Source organism: Anabrus simplex, chromosome 2, assembly GCF_040414725.1.
Source record: "Anabrus simplex isolate iqAnaSimp1 chromosome 2, ASM4041472v1, whole genome shotgun sequence".
Taxonomy (NCBI): Eukaryota; Metazoa; Arthropoda; class Insecta; order Orthoptera; family Tettigoniidae; genus Anabrus; species Anabrus simplex.
Genome location: NC_090266.1, coordinates 332,236,676 through 332,261,173, shown reverse-complemented (window position 1 = coordinate 332,261,173; position 24,498 = coordinate 332,236,676). Strand labels below are relative to the sequence as shown.

The 24,498-nt window shown below is 38.1% G+C and overlaps 1 protein-coding gene across 11 annotated transcripts in view; it reads right to left on the bottom strand.

Moving 5' to 3' along the window:
- Nucleotides 1-24,498, bottom strand: part of LOC136864113 (uncharacterized) — a 929,406-nt gene that overhangs the window by 715,510 nt on the left and 189,398 nt on the right. For all 11 annotated transcript variants that reach the window (XR_010859273.2, XR_010859274.2, XM_067140697.2 and 8 more), the window contains exon 6: nt 9,618-9,771. Coding sequence is in view for 9 of the 11 variants with exons in the window: in XM_067140697.2 (XP_066996798.2) it covers nt 9,618-9,771 (154 nt within the window). In the remaining 2 variants the exon portion in view is untranslated. The remainder of the gene's footprint in view (nt 1-9,617; nt 9,772-24,498) is intronic.

Sequence of the window (24,498 nt, the reverse complement as noted above, 5' to 3'; positions counted from 1 at the left end):
TGGTAGGCCATGGCCCTTTGGGGCTGTTGCGCCATGGGGTTTGGTTTGGTACTGCACACTCTAGAGCATGAAGTAAATAAGTCTTCATTGCAGAACCAGTTTGTTGTCTCTTCTCTTCTCTTTGCTCTAACTTTCCTTGCCCCTTCCTATCTTTTCTACCCAATTTTTAAAATCACGAACATTTGTATTCCATTTCATTATCATTCATCTACTAATGAATGTTCTGCTACCTTTCTGCAAGTCTTAGGCTCCAATATTTGTCAAATAGAAATAAAGTCTTTAATTCTAAAAATGATTTTAAAAACAAGTTTAAGAGCATAAAAACATGCACGTAATAATAGCAAGAGCTACAGATTAGTGAAAGAGAATTAAAAGAAAACAAAGAAACAGTCCAACAAATGGAGTTCTAAAATAGAAAAAAACAACCTGTTTCAAAAGTTCTCAGAACATTGGCATTACCGTGCACACAAATGCAATCATATTGGTATATATCCTGTGTTGCAAGTTATAAATCTCATTCCGTATTGACGGTTATCACTTTACAAAAGAAAATATTTAAAAATCCTCCTTATCAATACAAATCAACTCATCTGTTAGATGAAGCAAAGTCTAAACAAGTTTCAGCCTAATCTCAAGGCCATCTTCAGTAGCAGAACAGTAATTACATAATACACAAACAAATTAAAAATCGTAATGAAGTGAAGTGACAATGATCATGATTAGAGAATTAAAAAACATATTGAGGTATAAAGTCCTCTCGTCTAATAGATCGTTCTTGAAATGTCAATTAAAACTGCTGACTGTTAAAATGAAGACACTGTGCTGAGGAGTTAAAACGTAAAAATGGGTTAAAACGTAATTCAAGAACGGTGTTGTTATCAGTAATGTGAGAATCCAGGATAATAAAAGTATCATCCACATACCGAGTCCAATGTTTGATCCCATTAATTTTACCTATAATATGAGTGTATTCAAGGAAATCTACGTAAATATCAGTGAGGATTCCCGAGGCCGGTGACCCCATAGGAAGACCTTCCTGTTGGTATGTGATGATGTTAAAAGTGAAGGACCCATTATTTAATGTGAACTTGAGAATCTGAACAAACTCTTCTATCTCCCCTACGGTCAATTTACTGAATTTGGAAAGGTTGTTTTTTACTATTTCGATGGTTTTATTGACGGGTACATACGCGTACATATTGACTATGTCAAAGGAGTGAAGGGTGTAATGTTTCAGTACAGTGAGATTTTTATTCTATTGCAGAATTCCAGGGAATTTGTAACTGACGTGTTAGCTTGAAAGAAGTAATGTGTTTTAGGAAAATAGTGAATATATTGGGATATTTTGTACGTCGGACTACTTCTGAAGTTAATAACGGGCCTTATGGGGACATCCGCCTTGTGAATCTTCGGTAACGCTTTCGCCGTAGGTAACTTGGGATACATGATGATCAATTTTGATTTTTCTACGACATTAAATAAGAATAAAAGGTTCTTAATTAAAACTTTCAGTTCTCTCTGTATTCTATTAGTGGGATCCTTTTTTTATTACGTTAAAGTTACTGTTAGTAAAGAAGGATTGAGCTTTATTTACGTAGTCACTTTTCTTCATAACTACAGTAGCATTACCTTTATCTGCTTTAGTTACTATTAAATCGTTATCCTTAATTTTCTTTTTGAGATTGCATATGTTGGTGACTTGTTCTTTATTGGGTTTACCAGTACCGGCATGTCTCAGATCGAAGGAAGAAAGTAACTTTCGCTTAACTTCATATCTAACCTCATTTTGAACGTCTGTAGGTAAGCTATTAACCGCTAATTCAGATTCAGCCAACGTAATAATTAAATCGTCGTGGTTGAAGGATGTATCCCAGTTATGTTTTGGTCCCTTATTCAATATCTTGAGGTCCTTAGGATCAAGGTCAACTTGACTGAGGTTCACTACCGGCGGGTGAAAAATGTTCGATTCCGCATAATTCTGCGTGTTTGGAGTATTGTGGGAAGCTTTTATTAAGTTATTCAACTTCTTTATCAAGAGTGCTTTGTTTTTTCAGTAAAACCTTATCGAGTCTATTACTGACGTGAGCCTGAACTTTTAACAAAATCATATACCAAGAGGAAGGTCTTCCTATGGGGTCACCGGCCTCGGGAATCCTCGCTGATATTTACGTAGATTTTCTTGAATACACTCATATTATAGGTAAAATTAATGGGATCAAACATTGGACTCGGTATGTGGATGATACTTTTATTATCCTGGATTCTCACATTACTGATAACAACACCGTTCTTGAATTACTTAACAATATGGATCCGCACATAAAGTTCACAATAGAATCTGAGAACAACAATTCCCTTAATTATCTCGATTTAACTATTACCCGCAATCAGAACAAAACCCTTTCTTTTAATATTTACAGGAAGCCCACTCACACAATAAACACAATCCACCAAACTTCTCTACACCCAGGGACACAGAAGAAGACAGCTTACAATAGTATGATTTTCAGAGCTCTCAATGTTCCGTTATCCCATAAGAATTTTAGAAAGGAAATCAACACCATTTATGCAATAGCCGAAGGTAATGGTTTCAGTAAAGCTTTCATGAACAAAATTCTCAATAAATTTAAAAGTAAACCCAAGACCACCTTAGAAAAAGAATCTTCCCCTAAAGAGAAGTTCACCACATTTACCTTCAATAATAATAATAATAATAATAACATATATCCTATTTCAAACATCTTTAAAAAACACAAGTTAAAAGTAGCTTTCAAGACCGTTCACACCAATGCGAAAACGTTTTTTAATTCTCATACTGTCAACAGCCACCAAAAATATTCAAACTCTGGGATATACAAATTAAAATGCCAATCACGTCTTTCAACCTATATTGGGCAAACAGGCCGCAGCTTCAATGTAAGATACTCTGAACACCTCAATGCCCTAAAGTATAATCGCTACTCAGCCATGAGCGAACATTGTAGAGAAAAATCATAAATACACAACAATTGATCAAGATTTAAAGATCCTGCATTACGAACAGAAAGGTCCCTTACTTAATATACTAGAGAATATTTATAGAGATCAATCAATCAATCAATCAATCAATCAATCAATCAATACTGATCTGCATTTAGGGCAGTCGCCCAGGTGGCAGATTCCCTATTTGTTGTTTTCCTAGCCTTTTCCTAAATGATTTCAAAGAAATTGGAAATTTATTGAACATCTCTCTTGGTAAGTTATTCCAATCCCTAACTCCCCTTCCTATAAATGAATATTTGCCCCAGTTTGTCCTCTTGAATTCCAACTTTATCTTCATATTGTGATCTTTCCTACTTTTATAAACGCCATTCAAACTTATTCGTCTACTAATGTCTTTCCACGCCATCTCTCCGCTGACAGCCCGGAACATACCACTTAGTCGAGCAGCTCTTCTTCTTTCTCTCAATTCTTCCCAACCCAAACATTGCAACATTTTTGTAACGCTACTCTTTTGTCGGAAATCGCCCAGAACAAATCGAGCTGCTTTTCTTTGGATTTTTTCCAGTTCTTGAATCAGGTAATCCTGGTGAGGGTCCCATACACTGGAACCATACTCTAGTTGGGGTCTTACCAGAGACTTATATGCCCTCTCCTTTACATCCTTACTACAACCCCTAAACACCCTCATAACCATGTGCAGAGATCTGTACCCTTTATTTACAATCCCATTTATGTGATTACCCCAATGAAGATCTTTCCTTATATTAACACCTAGATACTTACAATGATCCCTAAAAGGAACTTTCACCCCACCAACGCAGTAATTAAAACTGAGAGGACTTTTCCTACTTGTAAAACTCACAACCTGACTTTTAACCCCGTTTATCAACATACCATTGCCTGCTGTCCATCTCACAACATTTTCGAGGTCACGTTGCAGTTGCTCACAATCTTGTAACTTATTTATCACTCTATAGAGAATAACATCATCCGCAAAAAGCCTTACCTCCGATTCCACTCCTTTACTCATATCATTTATATATATATAAGAAAACATAAAGGTCCGATAATACTGCCTTGAGGAATTCCCCTCTTAATTATTACAGGGTCAGATAAAGCTTCACCTACTCTAATTCTCTGAGATCTATTTTCTAGAAATATAGCAACCCATTCAGTCACTCTTTTGTCTAGTCCAATTGCACTCATTTTTGCCAGTAGTCTCCCATGATCCACCCTATCAAATGCTTTAGACAGGTCAATCGCGATACAGTCCATTTGACCTCCTGAATCCAAGATATCTGCTATATCTTGCTGGAATCCTACAAGTTGAGCTTCAGTGGAATAACCTTTCCTAAAACCGAATTGCCTTCTATCGAACCAGTTATTAATTTCACAAACATGTCTAATATAATCAGAAAGAATGCCTTCCCAAAGCTTACATACAATGCATGTCAAACTTACTGGCCTGTAATTTTCAGCTTTATGTCTATCACCCTTTCCTTTATACACAGGAGCAACTATAGCAACTCTCCATTCATCTGGTATAGCTCCTCCGACCAAACAATAATCAAATAAGTACTTCAGATATGGTACTATATCCCAACCCATTGTCTTTAGTATATCCCCAGAAATCTGATCAATTCCAGTCGCTTTTCTAGTTTTTAACTTTTGTATCTTATTGTAAATGTCATTGTTATCATATGTAAATTTTATTACTTCTTTGGCCTTAGTCTTCTCCTCTATCTCGACATTATCCTTGTAACCAACAATCTTTACATACTGCTGACTGAATACTTCTGCCTTTTGAAGATCCTCACATACACACTCCCCTTGTTCATTAATTATTCCTGGAATGTCCTTCTTGGAACCTGTTTCTGCCTTAAAATACCTATACATACCCTTCCATTTTTCACTAAAATTCGTATGACTGCCAATTATGCTTGCCATCATATTATCCTTAGCTGCCTTCTTTGCTAGATTCAATTTTCTAGTAAGTTCCTTCAATTTCTCCTTACTTCCACAGCCATTTCTAACTCTATTTCTTTCGAGTCTGCACCTCCTTCTTAGTCTCTTTATTTCTCTATTATAATAAGGTGGGTCTTTACCATTCCTTACCACCCTTAATGGTACAAACCTGTTTTCGCATTCCTCAACAATTTCTTTAAACCCATCCCAGAGTCTGTTTACATTTATATTTACCGTTTTCCACCGATCATAGCTACTTTTTAGAAACTGCCTCATGCCTGCTTTATCAGCCATGTGGTACTGCCTAACAGTCCTACTTTTAAGACCTTCCTTTCTATCACATTTATTTTTAACTACCACAAAAACAGCTTCATGATCACTAATACCATCTATTACTTCAGTTTCCCTATAGAGCTCATCTGGTTTTATCAGCACGATATCCAGGATATTTTTCCCTCTGGTTGGTTCCATCACTTTCTGAATCAGCTGTCCTTCCCATATTAACTTATTTGCCATTTGTTGGTCATGCTTTCTGTCGTTCGCATTTCCTTCCCAATTGACATCTGGCAAATTCAGATCTCCCGCTACAATCACATTTCTTTCCATGTCGTTTCCCACATAGCTGACTATCCTATCAAATAATTCTGAATCCGCGTCAGTGCTACCCTTTCCCGATCTGTACACTCCAAATATATCAAGTTGCCTATTATCTTTAGAAATGAGCCTTACACCTAGAATTTCATGTGTCTCATCTTTAACTTTTTCGTAGCTTACAAATTCTTCTTTCACCAGAATGAACACTCCCCCTCCCACCCTTCCTATCCTATCTCTACTATACACACTCCAGTGCCGTGAGAAAATTTCTGCATCCATTATATCATTTCTCAGCCATGATTCAACTCCTATTACAATATCTGGTGAATATATATCTATTAAATTACTTAATTCTATTCCTTTCCTTACAATACTTCTACAGTTCAGCACTAACAATTTTATGTCAGCCCTACTTGATTTCCAGTTCCCTGTTCCCTTATCACCGCTCCCTAGGCCATCCCGTTTCCCTGAATGTACCTCCCTATTACCCTTCCAAACAAATTTCCTAACTTATACGTACCACTGCGGTTTAAATGAAGGCCATCTGAGCGCAGATCCCTATCTCCTACCCACAAAATATCGACCAATATAACAATCCCATATACAACTTGAATGATATCAATGAAAAGAAAAATATTTTATTGGAAAACTTTGTCCCGCTCATCTGTGATCAATTCAGTAGTAAAAACGAGTTTCACTACCGACATTCTAGAACAAGACCCGCCCTTCCATCAACACTCTCCTTCTGTGATTCACATCGTCCCTCCCTCCTCGCCCCTCTCCCCCTCCATCGCCCCTCCCAACCACATCGATACAGATACACAGTAAGCCACACACAGGCAAAGTGACTTGAGACTGACAAGGTCATCTCCATTCAAGACGACAACTTTTGTTTACAAGTAAGTTATATGAGTTTTCTTTTTGTACATTATTTTTTATCTTGTTTTTCATCCACTCATATTTCCTTTTTCTCATTACAGATGTTACACACGTTTTAACCCATAGTATTGACGGTCTCACTACACTCCTCAGCAGTGTCTTCATTTTAACAGTCAGCAGTTTTAATTGACAATTCAAGAACGATCTATTAGACAAGAGGACTTTATACCTCAATATGTTTTTTAATTCACTAATCATGATCATTGTCACTTCACTTCATTACGATTTTTAATTTGTTTGTGTATTATGTAATTACTGTTCTGCTACTGAAGATGACCTTGAGATTCGGCTGAAACTTGTTTAGACTTTGCTTCATCTAACAGATGAGTTGATTTGTATTTATAAGGAGGATTTTTAAATATTTTCTTTTGTAAAGTATATCCTGTGTTGCTATTACGAAGTCATTTCGAGTGCTACAGGCCTCAAAGATAATGATGTGGCTACCTAAACAAACTTGTAATCAATTTAGCTTAAGAAAGTACAAATGAGGAAACCAGATCGAAGCTAATCAATTTAGCTTAAGCAAAGTACAAATGAAGAAACCAGATCGAAGACCAAGACTTACATGCACTTGCACCCTCTTGACAACAGTAGAACATCTAAGTATGAGGAAGTGAAGAATACTCTCAAGCTTATTACTGAACAACTACTGAACTAACTTAGATGCAATTTTGCAGAGAACAAACTGGCTATGCACGGCATTTAATTTACATTGAAAACTATCACTACACTTGTAACAAATTATCTCAACAACGAACAGAACTACAGATGACAATAGTTCAACACAGTGTGGTAGAGCTTAAAGCCGTACCATCTAGCACTTCTGGCATTCATAGCAGGATTCACGCCTTTTCCTTCCCTCAGTATTTTTTTGGCGACTGTCACCTTCTGGATGGGTTCTTCTTGTTTGCAGTGGGTTCTATCTTTACAGAAAAGTGCCCCCAATGTTTAGCTTGAAATCTTAGGGGTGTGCTTGCAGCACTTGGCCTACCCCTGGTCCAGTAATCAGAGAGAACAACCTGTTCCAAAAGTTTCTCTGCAATGTCAGTACTGAACCTCGAAAAACATTTCATCTTGTTAGGATTCAGCATGTGATAAATAACATTAGCATTCAACATTGCCATATCAAGCACATAGAAATATATCTTTTTATACCGTTGGCATACTATCTCATTAGTGGGTATGAAGTAAGGCGTTGATCATGTGCATCAACACTACCGATTCCAAAATTTTAATCCACAGCCATATTTGGTTTTAGGACAAGTTTCCTCCTTTTGTTTGTGGTCTCAACAAAATATGTTTTTTCATGCACTGTTGACAGCTCATTTTGTGGCAAAAGCCATTTCCCCTCTCTTTAGTTTAGTTTTTGTACAGTGTGGTGGCATGAATTTTCTGTTTTCACGTAGAGTTCCAACAGCATTGGTGTTATGCACAAGCAGTTCAATAAAAAGGATTGGGGAACTGTACCAATTGTCCATGTAAATGGTACGTCCTTATCCAAGCAGCTCGTTCAACGTTCAAGCACAACATTCTCACTACATGGCAATTTCCAGGCATCGCCTGCCCCAGCAACATTGAAATTCCAGCAGTATCCAGTTTCAGAATGAGCTTTACAGAATTTGATGCCAAAACGTGCCCATTTTGAAGGATTGAATTGAACAAAGGACAACCACCCTTGAAACTTCATTAGACTTTCATCAATATAGACTTTTTCCCAGGTAAATATACTCTTTGAAATTTGTAATACTGAACTGACTCTCCTCAATTTATTACTGGTGTTCTGTGGAGAATCTGGAGCAAAATGTAAAAATCTAGACATGCTCTTGAACTGTCTTTCTGAAAGAATGGTGTTTGTTGAACCTGCCTCTTGTTCCAGTTTTCTTGAACTGAAGGCTTTTTAGTCTGGGACATCAAACTACACAAATACACATACGCCTTCAGTTCATAATTTGTAACTGGAAACCGCTTTTCTTCATCATAAGTTTTGGTATTATTAGGGTTATTATCGATTTCCTGGTGTATCTTAGCAGCATAAGCATTTGTTTTGTTTCTAACAAGCTCCCAGAATTCTTGAGACAGAAAATCACTCAAAAAGTCAACCTTCCCTGGATTCTCACCCATTTTTTGTCTTACGCAAGTATTCAGTTCACCATTTGTAGTGCAGGATTTTTTTTTTTCTTTTCGTTAGACTGTCTGTCACTACCCAGTTCTACTTTTGGAGGTTAGGCTCATTACTAACTGATGTGAATTCTCTAATATCACACTCTAATTTACTTGAACTTTCACTAACATTCGCTGAAGATAATTCACCATCACTTAGCTCAGAGAAAGTGTCATTGTAGTCAATGTCCTCTAAAAAACGTACTATTTTATCACGTTCAACATCGTATGAGTTAGCCATGACGTTTTGTAAGCCTTCTTACGCCAAATGACATGACAAACTTTCGTAACTTATTTGATAATGAAATAACAATCAAGCAGGCTGTGAAAAAGCGGGAATGGAATCATACGACAATCGACATCTCTAAAGTACACTGTGAACATTACTGAAAGACAATAAATATCCATGGCAACCATGAGGAAGAACTTCCGCAGCATGACGGATATTTCCATCAATGTATAAATGCAGACCGAAGACCCATGATGGAAATTTCCATCACTGCACGGGAATGGGCTAAGTCAGGAATAGTGATTTTCTTTTCCAAATCTGGCATCTTTGTTCATACATACCTCCCTGTATCACTACTTTCTCGCGCATACCATCCTCATACATAGCTGCCATAAGCAGTCTTGAAAACAATACAGGCTGTCCGACTTGACAAACAGACCACAAAACATTAACCTAAAGAATTAAAATGAGTAGAATGTAGAAAATGAATCAAAACGAATACACAGACCAGAGCATTTTTAACAGTATGCAAAACATTAAGCAATTAAGCAAATTTATAACATGCTGAACTTCCTCTTGAAGAAGTAACAAGAAGTGAAGCAATCACGAAAGGTATAAATGCCTGTATTTTGATGATGATGACTGTTTAAAGGGGCCCTAAATTCCAGTATGTGCATGTAGGATCCTCTTAATTGGAAAATAAGCTGATGTATCCAGTACACAAAAGAAATTAATATTTCTTTCTTACCTTATTGAAAGGTATTGAGTATTTCTTCAAAACCTGCGGTGAAATTAAAGACATCTTATGCCTCAAAAATGCTGGGCATAATTTTAACTGTTCAGGAAAAAATCCATTGGCTAGTCGTTCAAACCTTCTGCCATGCTCAGTGGGAATAGCATACCTAAAATACAGATATAAGTTCACTTAAATCACCATCATCATCATCATCATCATCATCATCATCATCATAAAATAACATACAATGTAATTCAGTTACTAGCTTACAAATGATTAGAAGGTAGATTAGCTCAAATCAAAATAATTTCAATCTACTAAGATATTATGCATTAACCAATGCTGCCAATTTTACAGTAATAGTTGCTGAATTCTATACTTGTTCATTACCCCCCTCCAAGAGATACAAAACAATTTAATCAACATAAAAGTAACTATATGCCCACATGTTTGTTTAGTCCTTTTTTTTTTTCTAAACCACATCACAAGGCTGGAGAAGTTCATGGTATTTCTGGATACAAATTCAATTTTCTTGCTCCTTTTCAGAACACTCAAATGTTTTATCTTTTATGCTAGAGCTTCACACAGACACTCTCCCACAAATTAACACAGAAATCTTTTGTTGAAGAACAAGATATTCATCACCATTAATATCTTTAACAAAGTTATCTTGATGAGCCCTCAATATCAGGAACACTCTGTAGTAAACGGAACACGTTTTTCATAAAATGGTATTAACATTTTATTTTCTCTACATGGCTATGGTTATAATTAACTAATTAGCTAACAGTAACAAATGATTAGGCACCCTAAGAAAGTGGTGAATAAAAGGCTATATTACCAGTGGCTAAAAATTAAAAGGTGGTACAAAAAGGTGGTTTAAAAAAGACAAGACAAGAAGGTGTAAAGTAGTAAATAAAGTTGATAACTAAGTTTAGATAATTTTAATTTCTAATGAATCATAAAGCAAATGTCATAAGCTTACAAAGGCCTAAAATTTATAACTCTAACAATGGCAACGCGTGTGGCCAAAATTTCTGTACAACTCGTTTTGCTATATTAACATTAATTCTGCTCAAAAATTAAACCATTTATTGCCAGATTAGCATACAGAAGTAAATGCTTAATTATTCTGGATTAAATACTGCACACAGTATGGAAACTTTTCCAATCAAGACATTCATGCAGGAAGTTTATTGAAAATATTCAAAACATTTTAACACAATTTAGATCAGTAGAAGGTAATGGAGCAGGAAAAGTGGAAAGACAGGAAGGAGTGGAGGAGTCTTGTTAATCACGCCCGGGTGACTGGAGTGGGACAATAATGAGGATGATGATGATGATTAGATCACCATTCGATAAAATTCTAAAGTTACACCAAAATATATTCACACATGCAAAAATAAATAAAGAAATGTTATACAGATCAGAAAATGTATGAACATTAAATATAGGCTCCTGGAACCAAATGGTTTAAATAGCATGCATATAAACTTAGTCAAATTGCTTGATAGTGTAGGAATCAACTTCAATGTCTGGAACTGCAAGACACTGCTATGAATTAGTGGATGATGTCCTGCGATATAATGCAGTTTTCAATGCAAAATTGATCCAAAATCACAAAAAGAATGGTGAATTACATAGAAATTCATAAAAAATGGTGGAATACATAAAAATTTGTGAAAATAATGGTAAAATGACTCAAATCCACAATATGTTGTGACCACAGAATGCTCGCAAATTGTATAATAGACATTAATGAACACTTATACTGGGTCTACCTTACAATATGTAAGAATTTGAGAAAAAACCACCCTCCTTCGCAAAAATAAGAGGTCCCTACAAATGGTATACTATGTTATGCTGATAAAGGAAACTTGCATTTGAAACTATGCAGGTTGAGTGTTGCACTGTAAGTATATTATTTTTCTCTCTTGTACATACTGTAATATATTCAACCTGTGACTGTGGTGATGCGGCGTGGCATGGACTTCACGTCATCGGAAGCAATGGCGAGCCATACTGATCCACGATCATTGCACAGCCTCCCTTAATCCACAAAGACTGGTCAGAGAAGGGTCCAGACCACGCACATCCCTCCCAACAGCATCCCAGATGTGCGCAATGGGACTGAGATCAGGGCTCCTGGGGGCCTGGCAAGTACATTCACATTCATGGAGTGCTCATCGAACTAGGTCAGTCATAATTAGGGAGTGATGAGCTGTAGTGTTTGTTACCGAGTGTACGATTCGAAGCAATGAATCGATTCATTCAAGTCCCTGAGTGAATCGATTTCACAAGAGCGGCGAGCTCACGGCACACGATTCGGCACACTCGCAGCAGACAGTGCTGAGCAGTGAGGCACAACACACACATGGTTCATTATCGGCACACTGGACATTGGTAGGGCGCCTAACTTCCGCTGCAGCAAGACATACAGAGTCATAGCACACAAAGAATCTTACTGTACCGTATCCTGTCCGAATTTCGGCCTAGCTCAGGGGTAAAAGCACATGGTTTGTCTGAATAGGGTCAAAAAGCAAATAAAGAAAATATCTAACTATAAAATTCACCACATATATGGACAGGTAACATGGACATATAAATCTAGTGAATGAGAACTCCAGAAATCGGGGTAAAATGGATTTTTTCTTCTTCTTATTATTATTATTATTATTCTTCTCCTCCTCCTCCTTTTACAACCGCATAGGATCACGTTAGTCAGTCCATCGTTCGGTCTCTTTGAAGGGATTGTTCGGCCTTTGCGGTCCTCCCAGTACTTCTTCAGACGCTCCAATATTCGTGCCCTTTCTTCGGTTGAAAATATGCATGTTGTTGGTTTGTTTCGTGTGAGCTCACGGCACATGATTCAGCACACTCACAGCAGACAGTGCTGAGCAGTGAGGCACAACACACACATGGTTCATTATCGGCACACTGGACATTGGTAGGGTGCCTAACTTTTGCTGCAGCAAGACATACAGAGATATAGCACACAAAGAATCTTACTGTACCGTATCCTGTCCCAATTTCGGCCTAGCTCAGGGGTAAAAGCACATGGTGTGTCTGAATAGATTCAAAAAGCAAATAAAGAAAATATCTAACTATAAAATTCACCATACATATATGGACAGGTAACATGGACATATAAATCTAGTGAATGAGAACTCCAGAAATCGGGGTAAAATGGATTTCCTCTTCTTCTTCTCCTCCTCCTTTTACAACAGCATAGGATCACGTTAGTCCATCGTTCGGTCTCTTTGAAGGGATTGTTCGGCCTTTGCGGTCCTCCCAGTACTTCTTCAGACGCTCCGATATTCGTGCCCTTTCCTCGGTTGAAAATATGCATGTTGTTGGTTTGTTTCATGTAACGGTAAAGTGCAAGTTTGTATTCTTGAGTTTTATATTCAATTTTATCTTATTTTTGGTGTCTTCTGTTCCTTCAGATCCTCTCTTACTTCTCTGATCCATTTACATCTTGTTGTGGTATTTTTTGAGACGAGATTGTGTTGTATTAGTTGTTTCAGAAGTCTCAAATCCTGCATCCTCATGATATGTCCAAAGAATCCCAGTCTCCTCTTACGCATAGTATCTGTAATGGGTTCTAGCTCTTTGTACACGCCTTTGTTAGGTATTATCCGCCACTGTCCATCTTTCTGGTACATTTTGTTGACGCAGGTTCATCCAATCCTCCTTTCAATTTTCTGAAGCATGTCAGTCTTTGATTGTTATTCAGGTGAAAAAGTGTTTCTGCTGCATATGTAGCTTCGGGTTTTGTAACTGTGTTGTAGTGTTTTATTTTTTCATTTATTGATAAACATTTCTTTTGGTAGATATCCCCTGTTAGTCTGGCTCATTGGCTGAATGGTCAGTGCTGAGGCCTTTGGTTCAGAGGGACCCGAGTTCGATTCCCGGCCGGGTCGGTGAGTTTAATTGCCTCTGATTAATTCTTCTGGCCCGAGGACTGGGTGTCTGTGTTTGTCCCAACACTTTCCTCTTCATATTTAGACACCACACTACACTACACTACACTACCAACCACCACAGAAACCCGCAATAATGATTAAATCCATCCATATAGGGTTGGCGTCAGAAAGGGCATCCGGCCGTAAAACAGGGCCAAATCCACATGTGCAACACAGTTCACATCCGTGACCCCATAGGTGTGGGAAAAGCGGTAGAAGAAAAACAAAAATATATCCTATCTTAATTTTTGTGCTTTAGCTAATCTATTTGTTCTTGTTTGGACTGAGATTTTTTTTCATTTAGGTTATGTGTTATTACTTCTCCAAGATATTTAAACTGAGTCACTATTTTGATTTTATTACCCTTTATGGTAACTTCTTTCAGCTGTATTGGTTTTTGGGGCATAATTTCTGTTCCTTCAAAATATATTTTGAAGCCAATTTTATTTGCAATGTTTTGAAGTTCTGATATCTGGGTTTTTGCTTCCTTTATGTCCACTGCTAGTAATGCTAAATCATCTGCAAAACCCAGGCAATTTGTATTGAATTTTCGGCCAATAATTTTTGGGGGACATTTCCTAAACCATTCCCTCATTACCATTTCTAGAGCACAAATAATAGTGGTGAGAGCCCACCCCCCTGCCGTAGTCCAGTTTTAATTTCAAATGACACTGCTGTTTCACCCCTAAGCTTCACTTTTGATTTGGTATTAGTGAGAGTCAATTTCATCATGTTTATTAATTTGGGATGTAGTCCAAGGTGTCTTAAAATTTTAAACAGAAATTCTCTATGGATGCAATCGTAAGCTTTCTTGAAATCTACAAATGTTATCACCATATCTCTATTTCTTCTGCTATAGTCCATTATCAACTTAAGACTCATAATCTGATCAGGACAGCTCCTCCAGGGTCTGAAACCTCCTTGATATTCTCCTAGTTCTTTCCCAAGTTGTAAACTTATCCTATTAAAGGATGATTACTGAAAGTATTTTGTATGTTATGTCTAGGAGCAAGATTCCCTTGTACTTATTATGGTCGGTTTTGTCTCCTTTTTTGTGCAGTGGGTGAATGAGGGCTGTTGTCCAGTGTTCTGGCAGTTCTTCTTTATTAAACTAAGATAAAAAAGAAATTATTCTAAAAAGTTTTAAAAATAAACAACCAACCACTGGTTGTGTCAAAGGAAAATCACACAAATTTTCACATAAATTAAATTATTAAACAAATCATTTACAAACAATGCGGGTAGCAAACCCCAGATCATCAGGATATTTTGTAGTTGACTGGAATATGTCTGAATTTACAAATTATAGCTGCGCGTTTTGTTCACTCCCTAGTTCTTTGCTCGAGGGCTCGATTTCTAAACGGTTCGTGATATCCCATAGTAATATCCACTCCACTAATAATGGCCTAATTACATACATATTCCGATCACTCGGACACTAATATATGCAACACTTGTTCAGGACTGCATCTGAATCACCCTTCCAAAATGGTCACAGACTCTACCGTATGGGGTCCGAACCCATGATCTTCCCAAAGATAGCCATGGGCTATGTCTCGACATTAACGAACAAATGACATCAAAACAAAGAAATTTAACACAATGGACACAAAAACACAATATGAAATAACCAAAACCTGTAAAATAAAGCACACAGAATATATAGAGTAGATGCATAAGTTTGTGCAGTATTCTTAAGGTTGACAACAATGCGACGTGAAGGAATTGCTTATCATTATTTCGTTGTTTTAACTGAGTGTGGAGTTTGTGTGTTGTGAAACACAGGTTTTCTTGATTGTGAATGTATTATTTGTGTATTTTTCAAACGGATATGGAATGTCAACTTGAGAAAAGCGAGCATGTCTGACACATTTTACTCTTTGAGTTTAACCGAGGATCCAGTGCAGCAGGAGCTGCAAGAACAATTTGAGAAGTGTACAGGAATGAGGCAATTGCTGAAAGAACAGCATAAAAATTGTTTTCCTATTTTTGAGCAGGATGGTTTGACTTGTCTGATAATTCACATTCTGGAAGACCTTCAGATCTAAGTGACAGTAACAAAATTCAATGAGTAAACATCTGTTCGTCATTGCTTGCCCAGCACTGGTTGGCTTGTGATAGGCACAAAACATTTCTTTCAAACGTTGTCACCAGTGATGAGAAATGGTGCCTGTATGTCAACATAAAGAAGAGGAAAGAGTGGCTCAGCCCATCAAAAAAAAAGCAACTCCCCGTGCCAAGGATAGTGCCCATCCACAGAAAATCATGTTGTGTGTTTGGTGGAACAAGGATGGCATTCTACACCATGAACTTCTTTTGAAAAACTTAACGATTACCTCTGCTGAGTGTAGTCACCAGCTAAGACTGCTTGCCGTTGCTATTGACAACACAAGACAATACAACAACCAGTCTTATTGCTCCATGATAATGCTTGTCTGCATACAGTACAAGTGACCAAAGGTGTGATTGATGAACTTGGCTAGGAACCTCTTCCTCATCCTCCGCATTGCCCTGACCTTGCCCCTAAAATTTCCATCTTTTCTGCTCTCTTTCTAACCACATTCAGGGGCAACTATTTCCTGACGAAGCTTCTCTTGACCAATGGCTAACCAATTTCTTCCAGTCAAAACCAAAACAGTTCTACAGGCAAGGCATTCAACTGCGACCTGAACATTGGCAGAAGGTCATAGAGAGTGGAGGTGAATACATCATTGTGTGATTGTGAGTTACAGTGCATGACAGTGACAATAAAATATAAGAACTGCACAAACTTATGCATTGGCTTAATACACACTGAAGTTGATAGAGCTGTTGCGTCAAGAACCCAACATATCCGGGCACGTGACGTCGCATTTCTCGTGTAGATGCAGCACAGCAGTAGCATTCGACACAGCACAAAAACCAGCTGATTGGCAGCAGAAATAACAACTAACTAGGTCTTAGTGGACAGGCAATTCACGAACATACCGGGACTACAAATATATGGATAAGAAAGAAATTCCACCTTATCAGTACCGTTTATTATAAATATAGAGTTACATCAGTACTGGTTTCGACCCTATTTGGTCATCAACTGACATATCATGGTTTTACATCAATTAGGCATTGGTTTGTATTACTTGTCTAAAAAGATGTCATCCGTTAGCTCCGGATGTCTAATGGGAGTAAGAGTTGGATGTATGTTGTCATTTCATTTGTAAGTTCGTGAAAGTAAAATTGTTTTTGACTTTTAAATATGGTTATAAAAACTTAACCTAAGCTTAAAAACTAATTGTACGCACACATTAAACACATTAAAAACACTAAAAACAGTATATAACACACTTGATGGGTTTAAAAGTTCAATTCTTGCGTATTCCTTCTTCAGATTTCGATGTTAGTCTTGTGAGCATATATTTACATCTGTTGATTTTGTGTTCGTAAACAATGGTATAGGTTCTTGAGAATGTTCCATTTGACTAAAAGATGTCTTCATGTATGATAATAATAAAACACATGTCATTAAACACATGTTTAAAGACATCGAGAATGATATGAAAATACTAAATATAAATTCTAAGGGCCCCCTGCTCAATATAACAGAAGATTTCTACATTTCCCTAGACCAATACGCTAATCCTAACTACAATATAAATGACATTACAGGAAAATACCAGTAACATCTTTAATAAAGTTATTCCCACCCTAAAAAATGATTACCTCAAAATATAGTTAATAAACAGAACACAGCACATTCCAAAAAACCACCGAACGACACACCCAGCTCCACCCCTACCCCCACAATAGCCACTCTCCCTACCCCTCCATCCATACCCCTCACTACAGTGAACATGAACCCAAGGCAAACGCGTAGCAATATGCAGCGAGCTCTCAAACAGAACGCCACCCAACCACAACAACAGCAGTAAGTACAAATTCATATTCTCACACATCCTTAGGCATTGCTTCAAACTTACAACACTTTACTCATATCAGTTTATCTTTCACGGATAACCATAGCACTGGTACATAAATATAGTCAAAGAAGGAGTTACCACCAAAATCCTAATTCAATCAAATCTGCAAAACCAAGACTTCATCAACTGCTTCAAACTTTTAAAAACAAGATTTTGTTTACAGCTGAGCCACATACTGTCCTTGTCCACACTATTAGATCATTTTATGACATGTGTTTTTATATAAGCATACACGAAGACATCATGCAGTCAAATAGAACATTCTTAAGAACCTATACCATTGTTTACCAGCACAAAATCAACAGATGTAAATATATGCTCACAAGACTAACATCGAAATCTGAAGAAGGAATACGCAAGAATTGAACTTTAAAATCCATCAAGTCTTTTCTATACTGTTTTTAGTGTTTTTAATGTGTTTAATGTGTACGTACAATTAGTTTTTAAGCTTAGGTTAAGTTTTTACAACCATATTTACACCTCAAAAACAAATTTACTTTCACAAACTTACAAATGAAATGACAACATACATCCGACTCATACTCCCATTAGACATCCGGAGCTAATGGATGACAACATCATTTTAGACAAGTAATACAAACCAATGCCTAATAGATGTAAAACTATGATATATGATGACCAAATAGGGTCGTAACCAGTACTGATGTAACTCTATATTTACAATAAACGATACTGATAAGGTGGAATTTCTTCCTTATCCATATATGTGTAATCAGACAATGTCTGTCAGTTAGGTCATTAGCCCAGAGGCTGGTTGGATCTTCAAATAGCACCACCAAAGGCTGTGCAGTTATAGGAAAACAACAAAAACCAATGGCAGAGCCCAAATGAGGCGTACTAGGGAAGATGAGGAGTGAGGGTGTTTGCCATTGCTTTCCTCACTGGACCAGAAGGTGCTACTGCAGCACGACTGATCCTATGAGCAACACCTTTCATAACACTCAAGACACTAGATGGTCTCCAAATGTTATTACTCAGCACCACCCATACCCCAGCAGCTTCCATATTGTCACAGCCATGGATGAAACTGGGACTTTAGTGGAAGCTAGACTTTGCTCTGACCTGTGCCAAGAGATGGATACAAAAATAGTGCATCCATCAAGAAATGGCAACAGGCGGTTAAAATGGACATGAAATTCATAAATAACAATACCGGGACCATTTGTAAAAACTTTCACTACCCTTCTCTGACCAGCGTACAGCTGAGATGAGGGTCAGCAACTACCTGAGGTAAGAAAACTTGGGGCATTGGGTCTTGACAACAGATGCTACAGAATAGCACAAAACTCTGGCCAGCAAAATACAGCCTTACATAATCTCATATTTAACAGGCCTGCTCATTATCCCATTATCATCATAGCTCCAAAATATAATAACACAGCATTCATAGCCTGTCTCTTATCTCAGCCAAATAAATATCTACAGGCAATTCTCTAGCCTCACATAAGTAAACCTCGGTTCGACGACCGCTACATATCCATGAATTTGCCTGCCACCACACTTAAAGACCCTACGCTACTTTCGACGTTGAAGAGTCTCCCCTTGTGCCCTCTCAGAGCTGAAATTCATGCGCCATGCAATAAAACATCCTGGCATACACTGTCTTTAGTCTAATCCTCTCTACCGGTTCGACACTGGTGGCATACAGCCCATTAGATTCTTCATGAAGAATCTACCCATACAACTCTATCTTAACACGTTCACGCCCGTATCCGAGTTATTGCCTATGGCGCATGACCATGCTGTGGACCGTATCCGAGTTAGCCCGGATAAGCGCAACCTTGAACTCGAGCTGTTCCTACGCAGCTGGGATCTATTTTGGTCACAAATATGTGCGAGACAGATGAAAGTAATACCCTTATGAATGTTTCTACTCACCGAAAACCACATGACCACGGCAATTTTCCCTCCCAATGCACTTTCATTGTTTTGTTTCAGAAGGTAGCCTAGCATTCGAACAACTAGCCGTGTAGTTGGTTTGTGATTGCACAAGCGTGTGTATAATCATATTCTGAAGTATAACCATGGCGTGTAGGGACAATATAAATGATACAAGTGATGCGAATTTACAAAGCACAGCTTTACGGCAGCTTGAAAATTATCTTGGCCAGGTGTATACAGTCTATGTGGACAATTATTACGAATAGCGTTGGACTCGCGAAACAATTACGGGAACAGAACACTGGCGTATGTGGAACAACACCATCGAATAGGGGTGCACCAAAAGATCTAAAGGAACACCAGGCAATTCTCAAACGAGGTAAAAAGTGAACCCGACATACAAGTACAGTCACCTCTCTCCGAAATCTCAGCTCCATCTACGTCATCAGCTCCAAGTCAACGTCCTGCAATTTTGTCGCCAAAAAGGGCACCAGCCAAGGATCCATCATTTAGGTTAGATGCGGAGAGAAAAGAGTATATTCTCTTAAAGTTTCCACCATCAAATATAGACAAGTTCCCCTGAAGAAGGTGCAAAGTGTGCTTCTAAAATAAAATTAGTGAAACACGCTATTTTTTGGATGTTTAGTGTTCCCATTCACCCAGGAAAGTCTGACATTAACTACCACAACCTACAGCGATACTAGAGGACTTCATTAAGGTATGTGGAAAATTTTGTTTCCATATCTTGTTCAGTTTAGAACTTATTGTGAAAAGAATTCGTTGTTGTTTGCTCTGCCACTAACAGCTGGAATAGCTGGGCCAGCCCTTTAAATAGCCGCTCAGATGATGGGCGTGAATGTGTTAACTCAATATACCGTAAACCAGAATAAAATACAAACAAAAATAACACACACCTATATCTAACCTATTCTTTCCCTTATTTCCCATCCAAGTATTTACAACACACAGCTCGGGGATTTGGCATGCAAGAAGCCCTGAACGTATTTAAACTTACTGAAATGAGCAATACAAATGCCACTCTGGCTTACATTTAAAGATTAATTTACTTATTTAAAATGGCCTATACTAGTGAATCTAGCTATCACTTCTCATGATTAAAGAACGAAAGGACTTAACTTGGTGGCAACCTCTCCATCAGCGGCGAATCACATCCTGCTATGTCATGAGGGCTCAACCCATGATTAGATATATATTTACCAGATATTGTAATAGGAGTTGAATCATGGCTGAGAAATGATATGATGGACGCAGAAATTTTCTCACGGAGCTGAAATGTGTATCGTAGAGATAGGATAGGAATGGTGGGAGGGGGAGTATTCATTCTGGTGAAAGAAGAATTTGTAAGCTACGAAAAAGTTAAAGATGAGAAACATGAAATTTTAGGTGTAAGGCTCATTTCTAAAGATAATAGGCAACTTGATATATTTGGAGTGTACAGACCAGGAAAGGGTAGCGCTGACACGGATTCAGAATTATCTAATAAGATAACCAGCTATGTGGGAAACGACATGGAAAGAAATGTGATTGTAGCGGGAAATCTGAATTTACCAGATGTAAATTGGGAAGGAAATGCGAACGACAGAAAGCATGACCAACAAATAGCAAATAAGTTAATATGGAAAGGACAGCTGATTCAGAAAGTGATGGAACCAACCAGAGGGAAAAATATCCTGGATGTCGTGCTGGTAAAACCAGATGACTCTATAGAGAAATCGAAGTAATAGTTGGTATTAGTGATCACGAAGCGGTATTTGGCGTAGTTAAGAATAAATGTGATAGAAAGGAAGGTCTTAAAAGTAGTGTTAGGCAGTACCACATGGCTGATAAAGCAGGCATGAGGCAGTTTCTAAAAAGTAACTATGACAGGTGGAAAATGGCAAATAAAAATGTAAAGAGACTCTGGGATGGATTTAAAACAATTGTTGAGGAATGTGAAAACAGGTTTGTACCTTTAAGGGTGGTAAGGAATGGTAAAGACCCACCTTATTATAATAGAAAAATAAAGAGACTTAGAAGGAGGCAACGGCAAATTACCTCACTCCCCGTCTTGCCCAGTATGCCTCATTTTGGTACTGACATTGGTTTTTGTGCTTTCCCAATAACTGCATAGCTGTCGGTGGTGCTGTTTGAGGATCCAACCAGCCTCTGGGCTGATGACCTAACAGACAGAAGGAGGTGCAGACTGGAAAGAAATAGAGTTAGAAATGGCTGTGGAAGTAAGCAGAAACTGAAGGAACTTACTAGAAATTTGAATCTTGCAAAAAACGCAGCTAAGGATAACATGATGGTAACCATTGTTCCGAGGTATCTGTGGAACAGCAGAGGTGAAAGAAGGTGCGGGGGTGAACGGGCCTCAATATACGAAATTAAAGTTAAGATAAAATGTAACAAGGTTATATTTTCTTTTCAAAACCAAGAAATAACAAGCATGGCAGGTACAGAGTAGCAATGCAACAAAGTACAATTACAGTATTTACAGGATTTGGGCTTCGAGCCCCGAACAAACAATTCTTGAGCAATTAGCCCAGCTTTACCCCAAAACAAGTTTCAACAGAGGGGCAGAAAACCCCATTCATGCCCAGGAGCCCTTGCTCCAAATTACACAGTAAAGCCTCCTCGAGGCGCACAGAACCAAATTTCAAAAGAGCAAACCGCTCTCAACGTTCAAGCCTATCAAAGGCCACACCAAACTCCACATTCAAGTTGTCCTCCAAGGACATAAACACAGGGGTAAAGATACCCAACCTACTGAGGCCTATTAAGAAAGGAAAGGTTAATTACATGGCCTCTAAAATACCAGCTTGAGAGGAGGCGATCCACACTCCTAATTAATTTTGTTTAAAACCTACTTGGCACTAGGCCGTTAATGCACGGGCTAATCCCATACTAAAGAGGTGACTTTTAAAAGGGAACAATTTACATTACGTTAAGGAAGAAACGGTTGTGAAAAATAAGTTCACCTCAATGCAATATGAGTGGGAGCTCGAGAGGGTTAAGCACTCTCTATCCCAATATGTAGTTAAAACAGAAAGAATTGACACCGAGTGTCTTTACATTTTAAGGAAAAGTTACATGTTGGAAAAGCTTCGGACCTGCCCCGAGAGTTAAACTGCTGAGCTAACAAGAAAAGAAGTTATTAAACGGCCATTACCTTGTGGATGAACTGCTGCCCGAAGAAAGAGGCGCTTCCCGCCCCCTGCTACGTACTTTACACACTGAAAGGTGTTACTGAAGTGGCCCGGAGACCCGAAAATCAGCAGTTTATATACTCTCGCGGAAAGTTCGAGGCGTTTTAGGAATGAGAACACCCCCCCACAGAAATTTTATTGGCTAGGGTTAAGCAACATATCCCCTTTGGGGAAGATACACCTGATTGGTCATAAATTAATTAAAGAAATTCGGGATTGGCTAAAGTCAAAACAAGGGGAAAGAAAGGGTTATACAGCCAACTTAAACAATAACAGAAAGAAATTTAACAAGAAACAAACTTCTGAAACCAAAATTTCTCCAAAAAACAGTTCTTTCACTTCGCACTAGGGTGCACCATTGTAGTTCTTCAGTAGTGTCCTCTAGAAGAGAATGTTCACACTTCTTACTACAGGCAAAACAAAAATACATCGAAAACGACCCAGTTCAGAAACTTCAAAATTTCCAAGTAGTGACATCTTCTGAGAAACTTGAAAATTAACACATTCGATAAAGTTCAGACTTCCTCCAGTAGGGGAGTTTCAACTGGTGCAAAGTTTGAATTAGCGACGTGGAGGTGTACGACCCGGTACAACCATAATAGATATTTTAAGGCAGAAACAGGTTCCATGAAGGACATTCCAGGAATAATTAATGAACAAGGGAAGTGTGTATGTGAGGATCTTCAAAAGGCAGAAGTATTCAGTCAGCAGTATGTAAAGATTGTTGGTTACAAGGATAATGTCCAGATAGAGGAGGAGACTAATGCTAAAGAAGTATTAAAATATACATATGATAACAATGACATTTACAATAAGATACTAAAGTTGAAAACTAGAAAAGCAGCTGGAAATGATAAGATTTCTGGGGATATACTAAAGACAATGCGTTGGGATATAGTACCATATCTGAAGTACTTATTTAATTATTGTTTGGTCGAAGGATTTATACCAGGTGAATGGAGAGTTGCTATAGTAGCCCCTGTGTATAAAGGAAAGGGTGATAGACATAAAGCTGAAAATTACAGGCCAGTAAGTTTGACGTGCATTGCATGTAAGCTTTGGGAAGGCATTCTTTCTGATTATCTTAGACATGTTTGCGAAATTAACAACTGGTTCGATAGAAGGCAGTTCGGTTTTAGGAAAGGTTATTCTACTGAAGCTCAACTTGTGGGATTCCAGCAAGATATAGCAGATATCTTGGATTCGGGAGGTCAAATGGACTGTATCGCGATTGACCTGTCTAAAGCATTTGATAGGGTAGATCATGGGAGACTACTGGCAAAAATGAGTGCAATTGGACAAGACAAAAGAGTGACTAAATGGGTTGCTATATTTCTAGAAAAAAGATCTCAGAGAATTACAGTAGGTGAAGCTTTATCTGACCCTGTCATAATTAAGAGGGGAATTCCTCAAGGCAGTATTTTTGGACCTTTATGTTTTCTTGTATATATATAAATATTTTTTTTTTTGCTAGGGGCTTTACGTCGCACATACACAGATAGGTCTTATGGCGACGACGGGATAGGAAAGGCCTAGGAGTTGGAAGGAAGCGGCCGTGGCCTTAATTAAGGTACAGCCCCAGCATTTGCCTGGTGTGAAAATGGGAAACCACGGAAAACCATTTTCAGGGCTGCCGATAGTGGGATTTGAACCTACTATCTCCCGGATGCAAGCTCACAGTTGCGCGCCTCTACGCGCACGGCCAACTTGCCCGGTCTTATATATATAAATGATATGAGTAAAGGAGTGGAATCAGAGGTAAGGCTTCTTGTGGATGATGTTATTCTGTACAGAGTAATAAATAAGTTACGAGATTGTGAGCAACTGCAACATGACCTTGATAATGTTGTGAGATGGACAG